A 14,367-nucleotide genomic window follows, 5' to 3' on the forward strand; every position below is an offset into this window, starting at 1 on the left:
ATATTTTAATTCCCATGTATTCAGTAAAGCTCCCTGTTGAAATAACTGTAAGTTTGCATTATGAGAAGGAATCTCCTAAATGCACAATTACCAGTGTTCCGCAATGTCTTGCAAGCATGTACTTTGTCAGCCACAAAAGGCTGGGAAGTTGGTGTGATGGCATATACGGTAGAAAAGGCTATTTCAGAGACATGGTGATCTCAGACAGATGTTGAGATAGCAACAGAAGGAAGCATGAGACAAGTTTGTTTAAGGTTGTTCCTGTAAAAAGAGTCAGGTATAGTGTCTAGATCAAGAGAAGTAATAGTGCCACTGTATTCTGCTTTGGTCAGGCCCCACCTGGAATATTGTGTCCAGTTCTGGGCACCACAATTTAAAAAGGATGTTGAGAAATTGGAGCATGTCCAAAGGAGGGTGACTAAAATGGTGAAGGGTCTGGAAACCATGCCCTATGAGGAATGACTTAGGGAGCTGGGGATGTTTAGCCTGGAGAAAAGAAGATTAAGAGGTGTTATGATAGCCCTATTTAAATATATGAAGGGGTGTCACATAGAGGAGGGAGCAAGCTTGTTTTCTGCTGCTCCAGAGAACAGGACCAGGAACAATGGATCCAAGCTACAGGAAAAGAGATTCCACCTCAACATTAGGAGGAACTTCCTGACAGTAAGGGCTGTTAGACAGTGGAACAAACTCCCTTGGAGTGTAGTGGCGTCTCCTTCTTTGGAAATCTTTAAGCAGAGGCTGGATGTCCATCTGTCGGGGATGCTTTGATTTGGATTTCCTGCATGGCAGGGGTTGGCCTTTGTGGTCTCTTCCAACTCTACGGTTCTATGATTCTATGATTCTAGGTTTTAATAATATAGAAAGGCAGTAACACGAACAAGAGGGGATTTGTTTATTAACAAATAAGAATTAAACCTGTCAGGATTTTTAAATTGTGGGCAGTTTAATTAGACAATGATAGTGCTTGCTGATCAGTCCTGAAAATGAATGTAACTGGACTAAATCTATAGGTTTTTTTTAACTACTGAAGCCTGGATTTCTGAACTTGATATCCTGCAGTACTTGACAATTTATTTTCATGTATTTACAGTAGCTTCTATGTTTCTTTAATGGTATCTTTATTTTTTTAATCTAAATGTTATCAAAGTATTTCAAAAGTATTTCACTATTCTAGCTAGATTCCGGTAGATTCCATTCCAGCTCAAGATAGATGAAACAAACTTCACTGTATTCAGTGGGACTTGTGTCATAGCTAAGCCCATCTAAAAGAATGGTTCTTCAGTGATTACGATAGACAAAAATTGCCATCCAAACTTAATTTCCATTTGCTTACAAGACAATTTTGGTTGGAGCTCAATAAACATACAAGAGATCATTTTAAATTTATGGCACACGAATTTGCAACCACTGATGATGGCAATTAAATAATTGCATTCCTTTCATTTCTAGCTATTGAATGTGGTTAGATTTTGAGACAAAATAGAGTTATGTGTGAGAACTTGTTTTGAAATAAAACTAGATTTTGCACAAATGAGCACAATAAAAATCCTACCCAAGGAGGATTTAATTTAAAAAAAAATTAAAGCCATTTTACAACATTCTAAGTATACCTTTCAGCCTACAATCTTAACTGGCAACTTGTGTCCTAAAGGCTCATAGGAAATCAAAACTAAATTATAACACTGTTTAGATAGCCAAGAACCTAAAGGGCATTTAACAACAGAGACTTACATGTAACTACCCAGAGGTCCATACCAATAACAATTGCAGAGTAGAGGACAGTAGCTTGAGATTTTGGAAGCATGTTTAATGAAAGGGGGGAGGAGGAGGGCAGTACAGAAAATCCCGTCTTGAATAACAGCAGTTACCAGATCAGAAAGTGGTATGTATTTTCTCTTTCATCTCCTTTTTTTCTTTGAGAAAAAAAATCCCCCCATAAAATACCAGTGATATTATGACACACACACTTTATGGTCTACTCAAAGCCTACAACAGCAATGATATCTCTGAAATGCAGACAACTAGTTTATTAATGCACCATAAAGCAAACTGCATCAAAAACAAAAATAATTTCTGTCTGCCACTCCTCATATTCAGTGGCTCCTGGCAGCTTACTCTACTATAAAAGAAAATTACAGCTGCAGTTTAAAAGCCACATGGATCTTGTTTAGATGGCAGTTATTCTAGCTTAAGAACTGCATGCACCTAAGACAGTAGATAACAGTGGGATTCACTGTGTAATTATGCTCAAAATGACAGTGTAGAAAACCAATGAAAAGTTAATAAAGTATGCAAAAAAGCCATATTGATGAGTAATAAACTGAAAAGTGTTTTAGATGCCCATGAATACCTTTTCACAGTAGTAAATTATGTATAAATCAATTCTCATAATGTCTTTGCTTGCTAGAACTGCCAGAGATAAATCAGAGTGGTTAACCCTAATAGAGCCCAGAATCATATGCTTACTAAACTTAGGCAACTGTCAAGAAATATTAATAGTGTCTACTCCTTTTATCAATATGTTGGAGGAACAGACCTACCTCGGCAGATGGTCCCATTCCCAACATATCCAGGTTTGCAGGTGCAACTATGTCCCCTGACGGTGTTAGTACAGATTGCGTTCTCATCACAGTTGTGCTGTCCACTGTCACATTCATCACGCTCTACAAGAAAACAATGAAAGAGAAAATAAAGGAAAAGGCAGGAGGGGGGAATAAATTTCCAGCCTGATGCTCTGACATTTGAAAAACCAGCTATAACTAATGACTGGATTGTTACAATGGCTGAACCCAGTAGAAGGGACATTAGACAGAAGAACTTGACATGCACTCCTTCCATTTCAGGTATTGACTCATGGCAGATCAGCTCATGAATTTTAGATGGAGAAAGAATGCTACTCAATAGCACAGAGAATTACTACAAGGAAATACTACCTAGTGATAAACATTGAAAGTTTTCTGCAGAAAAGTAAGTAAATAAATAAATAAATAAATAAATAAATATCCCGCTTCTCTGTCCGGGACAACTGGGGAGGCTTACTAGTTAAAACAGTACAATTCCATATACCAGAATTCTGCCCCCCTCTAAAATAACAATTAAACAATTCACAATTTAAAACATATTTTTAAAATAAACAAGAAAAATAGTTCTAACAATGGCTATAGCTGATTCAGAGGGGTAACGGGTTGTGATTTTGGTGGCCGGTTATCTATTCAGGAAAGGCCTGCTGGAAGCAAGCTATCTTAACAGCTTTTTAAAAACTGTTTAAACTAGTAATGTGATGGATCTCCTCCAGCAGGCCATTCCATAATCTGGGAGCAGTTGCCGAAAGGTCCTCTGGGTGGTTGCAGACAGTCTAGTTTTCATAGGCTTCAATAAATTCCTCCCAGAGGACCTGAGTGTGCAGGGTGGATTATATTGAAGGAGGCTTTCCTGAAGATAGGTTGGACCCAAGCCATTTAGGGCTTTAAAAGACATAACCAACACCTTATACTGTGCCCAGAAACTAATAGGCAGCCAGTGGAGCGATTTTAATATAGGTGTTAACGTGATCGCTTCTTGCTTTGCGAGAAACCAACCTGGCTGTCATGTTCTGCACTAAATGAAATTTCCAAACTAAGCAAAAGAGCAGAGTGCATTGCAGAAATTGAGTTGTGGGGTTATCAGCATGTGCAGTTACCAGTTTTTAGTTCCCTCTCTTCTAGGAAAGGGTGCAGCTGGCATATCAGCCGAAGCTGAAAACAGGCACTCCTGACTGTCGCATTTACCTAATTTGTCATCTGGAGTGACGGGTCTAGGAGGACCCCCAGACTGTGAACACAGTCCCTTGAGGAGAGTGTGACCCCATCTAGGACTAGAGGCTGTACTACAATACCTGGGTTATGGGCCCCAACCGTAAGTACCTCTGTTTTGTTTGGATTCAGTTTCAATCTGTTTTTCCTCATCCAGTCCATTACCACTTTAAGACATTAATTGAGAGCAGAGACACCATCTGAAGTCAAAGCTGTAGACTGAGACATAGAGAAATATATCTGGGTATCAGTGTACTGATAACACGTCGCCCCATGTCTCCAGATGATCTCTCCCAGTGGCTTCATATATATACAGTTGTCCCTCCATATTCGCTAGGGTTAGGGGAACAAGACCCCCATGAATATGGAAAAACCGCAAATAACAAAAACACTGTTTTTACCTGAGAGGACACCTCTCTAGGAATCTCTAGGTCCTCCAGTGCAACTCTGTGGTCAATGTCCAACATACACTGACCATAGAATGGCATTGGAGTAGCTACAAATGGTCTTTCAGTGCAACTTTTAGTTAAAGTTGACTACAGAGTTGCACTGGAGGACCTAGACAGTCCTAGAGAGAACATATTAATGAAATCTGTGAATAATCAAATCCGAAAATATCAAAGCCGCAAATATGGAGGGGCGACTGTATTCAATAGCATCAGGGACAGGATGGTGCCTTAAGGGATGCCACAATTAAGCTCTTTTTTTTGCTGAGCAACTTTCCCCGAGCCTCACCCTCTGGAATCTGCCCGAGAGGAAGGAACGGAACAATTGCAATGCAATGCCCCCATTCCAAGAGGATGTCATTATCGATTGTGTTAAAAGCTGTCCAACAGCACCAACAGGGTCACACTACCCTACCACCACCACCACACACCCCCCCCCCCCCCCGTCGATGCCCAGATGAAGGACATGAACTAAGGCAACCATGGCAGTCTCAACTCCATATCCTGCCCTGAAGCCAGTTTGAAATGGATCTAGATAATTGGTTTCTTCCAAGACAACCTGGAACTGAATGGCAACAGCCCTCTCGATCACTTTGCTCAAAAAAGGTAGATAGGAAACTGGCCTATAGCTATTCATGACCAGAGGGTTGAGCAAAGGTCTTTTCAGAAATGGCCTAACCGCCTCTTACTTCAAACATAATGAAACATGACCTTCCCCAAGGGATGCACTGATGATGTCTCTCAAGAACATCCTCAAGGCTTCTCCCCCCCCCCCCCCCCCCCGGATGGCTAGCCATGAAGTGCAAGGATCAAGAGGACAAGTTGTCTTCTTCACTCTACCAAGAAGCTTGTCCACATCATCAGTACTCACAGATTGAAACTGACCCAGTGTAATCTCATCTACGGAGTTGCTGAACACCTCATCAGTCAACTCTGCTGAAACACTGGCGTCCAAGTTGACTCTTATATGAGAGATTTTATCTGCGAAAAAGTTGTTAAAACCCATCACAGCAGGCTGTTGTCAGATTAAGTAATGGGTTCTGCACAGATGGAATCTGTGACAGTTCCCTTATCACCCTAAACAGCTCTGCTGGACAGGACTCTGCAGACGCAATACATGTAGAGGAGAAAGATTTCTTCGGTGCACGTACTGCCTCTCCATAGGAACAAAGAAATTTCCTATGGCAAGTTCTCTCAGATAAGAGTCAAGTTTTTCACTAGACACATAGAATCATAGAATCACAGAGTTGGAAGAGACCGCAAGGGCCATCCAGTCCAACCCCTGCCATGCAGAAAATCCAAATCAAAGCATCCCCGACAGATGGCCATCCAGCCTCTGTCTGAAGACCTCCAAGGAGGGAGACTCCACTACACTCCGAGGTAGTGTGTTCCACATTCGAACAGCCCTTACTGTCAGGAAATTCCTCCTAATGTTGAGGTGGAATCTCTTTTCCTGCAGCTTGCATCCATTGCTCCGGGTCCTAGTCTCTGGAGCAGCAGAAAACAAGCTTGCTCCCTCCTCAATATGACATCCCTTCAAATATTTAAACAGGGCTATCATACACACTCTAGTTGATTCCATTAGCCTTTGAGGGCAGACCATTCTAATGGGTCTTCCACCCCCGACAGGACAGACAGTGGCTCTTAGTTCAACCTTGATCAGGAAATGATCCGTCCATGACAATGTGGTGGTTTTGATTACCTCTGCCCATGAATATTCCTGCTCTTACTAAAGACCACATTGAAGTATGACCTGCACAGTGAGTAGGCTTGACAACAAGTTGGGTTAAGCCCATGTTTGTCATGGACTCCATGAACTCCCAAGCTGCACCAGTAAGATTTGATAAACTGGTCTCGAGTGGAATGTTGAAGTCGCCTAGGACTAACAGTCTGGGTGACTCCAACAGCAACTCTGAGACAGCTGTGTCAGCTTGGTTAGGGAGCTCATTAGACAAGGGGGTGGACAGTAATCCCCAAACTATCCTTAGTCCTCAGGCTCAGGTACATACACTCGAAGTGGTTTGTTTTCCGGACAGGTATCCTGGTCAAGGTGAGATTGTTCTTATGAACCAGAACCACTCTGGCCACTTGCCCACTTCCCCTTACCAGCTCACTGACAGAGTACCTAGCTGGAAGGGCCTGCATCCAGGTTATAGTGTTAGCCAGGTCTCTGTAAGGCAGGCCAGGTTGGCATCCCCATCTAAGAGGAGGTCATAGATGATATGGGTTTTATTTTTGACCAACCTAGCATTGGAAAGGAGCAAGGTAAGGTTCTGTGGTATTGCTTGGTGCGTTCTCCAATCCATTCTGGGAAACAGAGTGAACTAAAGGCGGGATAGCTCTCAGACATTGATTCTGCCTTCCTTTGTAACAAGCCCTCACTCTGTTAATAACATTTTACTTGAATCTTAGCTCTGTTACATGTTTCTCACTAAAGTAATGAAATTCATTTACAATTGCTGCTCTAAGAACATCACTTTAGAGTATATATGGCCCCTTATTTATACTGGTAGAGTTGTGAGGTCTATTGGTTGATTAGTTTACCTTTGCTGGCAGAAGGTGTGAAGTAACCTGTGGTGGTTGAATAGTGTTTTAAATAACTGTAACATGTAAATGCATTCATTATATACAGTTCAAAAAGAAGAGAACAAGAACAAAGGTGGGAATAAAACTGAGACAGGGTGAGTGTGAATGAGCTGGAGGTTCATCATCCTGTTCCATTCCAAGTCACCCCTTTCTCATCCTAGCTGGTTGAGAAATATCCACTTTTTTGTTTCTGGCATCTGAACTGAAGAGTTGTTATCTTTGAATATGAGAACAAAGGAAGTAAAAGTTGAATCACATGTTGGTTACTAACAGGCTAAAAACTACAAAGACACAGCTAACAGCTATGTGAGTTTGTCCCCCTTACTTAAAGGTGAGCATGGGACACCAAGGAGATTACTCACAGGCTTTTAAACTGTGGTTATAGTAGGAATGATACTTATAACGTGAAGCTGCCTCTGACCCATAACTGCTGAGTCCCAGAAGCGTGGTTAGGGCATTCCTTTTCATCAATGAGGGAAACTCATCAATGAGATCAAAATTATAAGTACTTATGGTAAGGCTAACCCTCAGATGCGAAACATCACTGCTGGGTCAGTCATGTGGTGTCAGTGTCTTCTCTTTTCCCCTATCGTCACCCCTCCTCACTATTCCCATGCAGGCATTTACTTGTTTTCTATTTATTTATTTATTTATTTTTTAAAAAGCTTTCAATTGCATTATCAAAACTCTGGAATTGCCTGGAAAAGTGAAAATAAAAATAATAATAAAAAAACAAGGAAAGCTGGTTAGGACATAGGGCAGGGAGGCAGGGTCAAGTGGGAGTCATGGAGAATGTGGTGGCAGAAGCAGCCCCAATGTGTTTCCATTTTTATTAAGTGACATCATTGACATGACAACAGGGCTCATGTGATAAAGTTCCTAGTACAGAGGGTAAGGGTGTGTTCATTTGTCTTCCTTCCTTTTAATTCCTGATATGGATCACTACACCAATAATTATTCATTCTTTTCCTTTGTGGAAAAGCAAAACAAAGTAGGTGTTTGATTCAAATCAGGTGCACAAAAGAGAGCAAAGAGTTAACATCTCCACCTCTCACACTCAGGTCATTGCACTTACTTTTAAAGAAAATCACCAATCACTATGTCTTAGAAGGAAATTTTAGAAACTTGTTTTTCAGAAGGATGAATAGAATGATGTCCTGAATAGAAAGATGGTCTGAATATGATGTCATCATATTCATTCTTCTGAAAAGTAGCTTCCTAAGCTCAGCTTTAAAGTAATACGTAGTTTGACCATGAATTTCAGCAGTACAAACTGAGCACACTATTAGCACAACATGCTGGCCTTTAATCATCATAGTTCAAGGATTACAGAATTTATTTACAACTGGAGGAAATCTTCAAATTGAGATTCAGAGAGAATCTCCCCAGCTTTTCACATTCCTCCTGCTATTCATAGTTTTGATTACTTAGTTTTACTGCTTTAAAAAACTACAAAAAGTGAATAGAGCTTACTGCACTGATCAAAAGTTACACTCTAAATGTTTCTGTAATGAAGACTGCTACTATTTTAATGCATCTGTAGAAAAATCATATCTCCACACTACAGATAGTTATTACTGACTTGCTATTCAGAAAAGTGAAGACTTCCTCTAGAGCATCACATTGCTCTGACTTTCATCAGGAAAATAAGCCTAAGAAAACTTAGTAGAACTGGTTTAAAACTACGTACATCAAGCCCCTATAGTGGAGAAAATGGGATCCTTCTCCTGCATCATTGTGAGAAAATGCATGACACGACTAAACTGAGCATCAGCAGTACGCAAACAGGCTCAATATGAAATAACAAGCCTTGGAACAGCACCAGATGGACCAAGCATCAAGTGGCTGTAGGAAATTATGCAACCTTAATCACCAGAGATTATTGAAGAGAGACTGGAGATACATCTGCCATGGATGCTTTAGGTAAGGGTTTCAGCCTTGCATTAAAGCACAGGAGCAGATGTCTAATCAGATGCTTTCCAAATGTGTATTACTATGGTTCAGTCAAGAAGGAAACTTAGAGGGCTGCTTTTGAGATAGCAAGTACATTTATTTTCAAACCTTTAATGCCAAGCTCTCTGTACAAGGTTATTAAACTTGCTATTTTTATGAACATTTTAATGAAATCTTAAGGAGCAAATTTCATCCCATTCCTACCTGGCTCTTGTATCATCTTATGAAGAGGGACATGAAGAGGGACTTAAAGAGTTCCTGCTGTCTGAAGTGCGCAAACACATTGTGTGTGTGTGTGAGAGAGAGAGAGAGAGAGAGAGAGAAAGAGATCTTCAGCTCTCTCTGACATTCTCATTTTTCTTAAAAGGGCTACTAGTTAGGGATGTAATTCTTTTAAGTTTCTTCTTGAATGTAGCAATGAGTAATTTCAGCAATTTTCTTCTCGCTAAGAAAGTCTTCAAAACCCATGCAGTTTCACAATTCAGGATATATTTTGTGCAAAAGTCATACTTGGCTGTTTTGTACAGAAAACAACAAATGAAAATGCTGTTTTTATGCACAGAAAGTGCTGCTTTTATGCATAGAAAGTGGTGTTGTTCTATGATAATCAACTATTGACATATTTTACACAGAATAAATCCCAGTTACTACATTCTCTGTGCAGAAAATAAGTACATAGACTTTCATGCAGTTAAGATTCTTCATATGAAGATTTCTCAACACCTGAAGTGCTGTGGGCCTGCCATAGTGCCATGCTAGCCATCTATAGATTGCCCTGTCCCATATTAATTCATCAGTAGTGGCACATGCATGCAGCCACACAACTTGAGCATGTCCATATTGCCACTTATTGACTAACATGGGCTCCTGCATTTTTCCTAAACCATGTAGATGGGAAGAGCAGGAACTCTCTACATGTTTTTCAACCATATTTCTAATATTTTCAAAAATTCTTTCCATCACTAATATATCAAATATTAAAGAAAGGGAACCAATGACATGCTTTCCTCTGCTAAGTGCCTGAGACTGTTAATTGGAAAGTGGTATTCAGGGTCAGCCAGTTATTTTATTCTTGAAGCAAAGGAGAAGATTTTCCCTTCTCTGCACATTCCAGGCACAGAAGCCCACCACAATTGCACATAGTTCTTTGTTCAGCACTGGTCTTCCATCATACTTGAGGGCAGCAGACTGGTTTACAGAATACAGGAAGGTGGTGGTGGTTTAGACACATGGCTCAGAGTTATCACTGCTGCCAGCAGTGTCATCACTGGGGTTGGTGTCACCCAGTGCAATAACTCATAGTGTCACCCCCCCCCCATTGACCTCCTCCCATAGCACACTATACAGAATCCTTAGCAATGGTTTTTGTACTAATGTTACTCATGAATCGTAATTCCCATATATCACTGAATGTAAACGTAATTGTTGTAGTAGAACAAATTATTAAAAGGCTTTATTAACTAATGTAATGGCAAAATAATAATATATTATATAATTTTCCTCATACTTATACTGGATGACTCCAAGCTAATAATGATGATATAACAGGTATATGTGTAAACTATTATTTTTCAATATGTTCTTCATTATCATTCTTTATTGACATACTAATGAGGTTATAATTTTATCTTTCTAGATAATATTTTTTCCACTGAGGAAGACAATTGTCGAAACGCGCTTGGTTTTATCTGTATTTGTACATTTGTATGTCACCTGGGACTTCCAGTTTCCAGTATTTTATGCCTATTGGCAAAACTTATTTCTTATATTATTATTTTGCCATTACATTGGTTAATAAAGCCTTTTTATAATTTGTTCTACTTTCACTTTTCCCTAAACTTTTCTGTTTGACCTTTTTGGTTTAGGGAAACACCTTTTTGTGTTTATCAAGGTAATTGTTGTGACATAAATAACTAGCAGTACAGTTAGGGTCACCACTGGAAATGTCTTGAAGGGACACAACAACTAAAATACATTTGACTTTCTTTCAGCCAAATAGCTACAAAAGAAATATGAGTAAAACCAAGTGTGAGTTTTGCATAGAATAAGTAGCCAGAGGGAGGGGGGTGCCTATATCTTCCAAGCACTGATAGCATTAATGTACTGTTTGTGAGTAGACATCACTCTTTGTACAGAATTTCATAGCTTCCTCTCAAATGAATAATTTTAAAATGCAGTATGTATTATATATATATATATATATATATATATATATATAGAGAGAGAGAGAGAGAGAGAGAGAGAGAGACTGTATTTATTCCAGTGATAAAACAGAGCCATTTTTTGCCATTGAAATTAGGCCAATGAAATTTTAAAACTGCATTGAGACAACAAATTCAAAAAACCCATGTTGCTGATGCCTTAAATCATTGGCAAGTCTTATACGAATAATCTATTTTACACTGACACCAGTATTTATCAACTTTCAGCACCACTAAAATTATCACCAGTGGGAGGGAAAAGGCATACATAATATTTTACATAGCCAAGTGTTGCTGTTGCATCAGAAGAGACCTACTCTATTCAGTTTGTGATATATGTTTCAGAAGATTTGCCTGAAGGTGTACTGTCAGCTTCCCCTACATAATCCATATAGCACACTCAGGTATAACTCTATTTTCATCAGTAGCAAAATGACAAAAAAACCTTTAAAAGTTATTTAAAATCAATACATCTCATGAAACTGTAACAAAGCCTCAAACTAATAATACAAACCAACATAATCTACAGTAGGAGTAACACACACACAAAGAAAAAAAAACCCTGCAGTCCAGAAAGGACATGTTAACTATCTAAGCTTGGCAGCAATGAGTAACACTTATGAACCAATATACTGTATCAAAATGCACTGCCCCAATCTTGAGATCTGCAGAGAATAGCACAAGTACTGCTGAGTGCAAAGATATCCCTTGCTGAACAGATTGTTGGTACTGTCACTGTTGACAGCTGATTACCCATCAAAGAAAGGGAGTCCCTGGAGTCAGTACTCCTGCCCATCAAAAGGGATTACTGATGCTGTCGGAGCTGAAAGCAACATCTGTTTAAATGCATATATAGCCCCAGGTGTGGCATTCTCATTGCTACACACTGGACAGGTTCATCTCCACTGATTCAAAAAGAAGTACCATGTTGAAAAATAGGTTTCAATTCATCTTTGTTAACTTTGGACATCTAGTTACATTCTGTAAGTCTGCAAAATTCATATGACATCACCATGCATAGTGAATATAGTTTATGGATTTTCAAGTGGAGAGCTTCCCTCCATGCAACCTGCTTGGTGCTTGCTCAGCACCATCAAGGTTCAGGTGTTTTAGAAGAAAAAAATAAAAGTGCTTCCCCTCATGCAATCACCTCTCTAATTGCACTTTTAAATACTTTTTACTAGACCTCCAGACTATGGACACAAATGCCCAAACTATTTTATTTTCACGACACATTAATCTAATATGGAGGGATGACTGTACATGTTTACCTCATACCATTAAATAATCTGGCCTTAGAAGCATTACGTTGGCTTGATTTCCTCTTACTTAGAAACTTTCTTACAAAGAGAGCATAGAAGCACTTTGGAGGTCAGGTGTCAAGAGGCTGCCTGACCAAAAATATAAACAACACTGTAGATAGCAAAGCTCTGCATGCAATTATTTAGATAATTGCTACAGTCTATGTTTTCCCCAAAAATGTTCCTTCTAACACTCTCCAGGGGACTCTGTACCTTGATTTGGTCTGGAGGTATTCCAATTTAAAATTTAATTTTAAAAGAAAGATAAAAAAGCCAATAGCAAAGCATGTTTACTTTTATATTTCCATAATATGCCATTATATTATTCAGTGCAGTGATAATTATTGTTACCATTTCTGCCCCTGCAAAAATAAATGCTTTTTTTCTTTGCTTTTGTTCAGAGCAAACCCATAAGATCAATCACAGATTAAAAAATAAAGTATTAAAAATGCTTGGTTTAAAGAAATCTTACAATTTTTGTTTTCCTATTCAAGTTATGCCAGATGAATAAAAGAATCATCACCACCACCATCATCATCACCACCACAAGTAGCTTACACTATTTTTGACAGGACTCTTCCTCAGACTTGGCTTGAAATAGCAATGGAATGGTAGCCATCTTCTTACCCTCACTATGAAGGGGGGGGGGGGGATAAATTACTCTTTAATTTTGGATTTGTTCTGATGCACTGTTTTTTAAAGATCAGTAAAGGTCAGTATTCTAGCTGAATCTTCATCCCAAGTCTTCATCTATTTTTGCAATACCTACTGTATCATTCACTGTAGCTTCTTCCCCCACCCAGTGGTTATTTGCATTTCTCGCTTCAGAAGAGGTGTGCAACACGATGACAACCTCAACATTGGCATTATTGTAAATCAAATGATGACCTTCTGACTGGTGTCATGTTGAAAAAATGCTAGGTATGACTACCCTACACATCCAGTGAACAAGAATAACGAAAGATAACAATAAGAATTTTATAGAGGCTTTGGTTCTGTACCTACTCATCTGCCATATTGACTCTCAGCCAGTATGGAAGAGAAACTGAAAGGCTTATCACTTTTACCTGTTCAAGCTTTGTTTCAACTGTCTCACAAAGGGACACAACTTTGACTTTTTGCTTCTCAGTACAGACCCAAGTGCAACTGAAGGGCAGCATAGCTGCTGCTTACTCAGGTTTTTCTCTTGTTTTCTGATCTGCTCATTCTGTTTGCTCTATTTAATTTAGATATATTGAAAGGGTCTGTGAAATTGCCAAATTCACAAAATTGCTACCACAGCATTTGGATGACTTCCTTGGCCTCTGAAAACAGTCTGGAGTCTCTGCAAAACATGAAAGTACCCCCTCTTAAACTTTTTGTATGGAGAGCACTTGGATCTTGGGTCTGTCTGTCTGTCTGGCCTTTTGCCTGTGAGGCCGGTGCTAAAAACCACAAGAAATCAAGTTGAAAGAAAAGACCACAACTTTTATTAACACCAGCAAACCAGAACAGAAGGGTTGGCACAAAGCATAAGGTCAGGATCTGAAGCATCGAATAACCCCATGGTTAATCGATAAGCAGCATGCCTGGTGACCACCAGGCGTTGGGATGACCAACCGCCAACCCAGCCTCAGGTTGTCAATGTCCAGCACAAGTGTCCAAGTGCAGACGAACATAACCTGCATAGGCCTTAGATTTCCATCTGCCAGTTTTTTGATGGAATCAGCAGCTAGGCCGACTTGAGACACCAAGGCGGCCGCTCCAATCCTCAATGAATGTCCTCCAAAATCAGCAGGAGGAAGACCCAATCGCTTGACAGCCAAGCGTAACACTGAAACAAACTGAAAACAAGTGAGAGGCATCCCATCCAAGTGAACAAACAGATAAGAATCAAAGCCAGAGCAGATAGACCAAAATTTTTGAAGGGCCTTTACAGCACAAATAGTAGACCCTTTTAACCTCCTAATTACAATGGTTTGACCATGGCCAAGTTGATCGCACTTGGACCTGCGGACAACCAAAGAAACAGCATGTTTAAAGAAGGACAAATCACTCACTTTCATCACCCGAAATGATACATCAACCTTGGAAGAAGCAACCAGTT

General features: G+C 39.7%; 1 protein-coding gene across 5 annotated transcripts in view; it reads right to left on the reverse strand.

The window, feature by feature from the left end:
• Positions 1-14,367, reverse strand: part of NELL1 (neural EGFL like 1) — a 630,714-nt gene that overhangs the window by 213,173 nt on the left and 403,174 nt on the right. For 4 of the 5 annotated variants that reach the window (XM_089521359.1, XM_089521360.1, XM_089521357.1 and 1 more), the window contains exon 14: positions 2,544-2,666. The exons of the other annotated variant lie outside the window; for it this stretch is intronic. In XM_089521359.1, the coding sequence (XP_089377485.1) occupies positions 2,544-2,666 (123 nt within the window). The remainder of the gene's footprint in view (positions 1-2,543; positions 2,667-14,367) is intronic. 5 annotated transcript variants of the gene reach the window in all.

Source organism: Sceloporus occidentalis, unplaced genomic scaffold, assembly GCF_023333645.1.
Source record: "Sceloporus occidentalis isolate IW3139 unplaced genomic scaffold, rSceOcc1.0.p SCAF_4, whole genome shotgun sequence".
Taxonomy (NCBI): domain Eukaryota; kingdom Metazoa; phylum Chordata; class Lepidosauria; order Squamata; family Phrynosomatidae; genus Sceloporus; species Sceloporus occidentalis.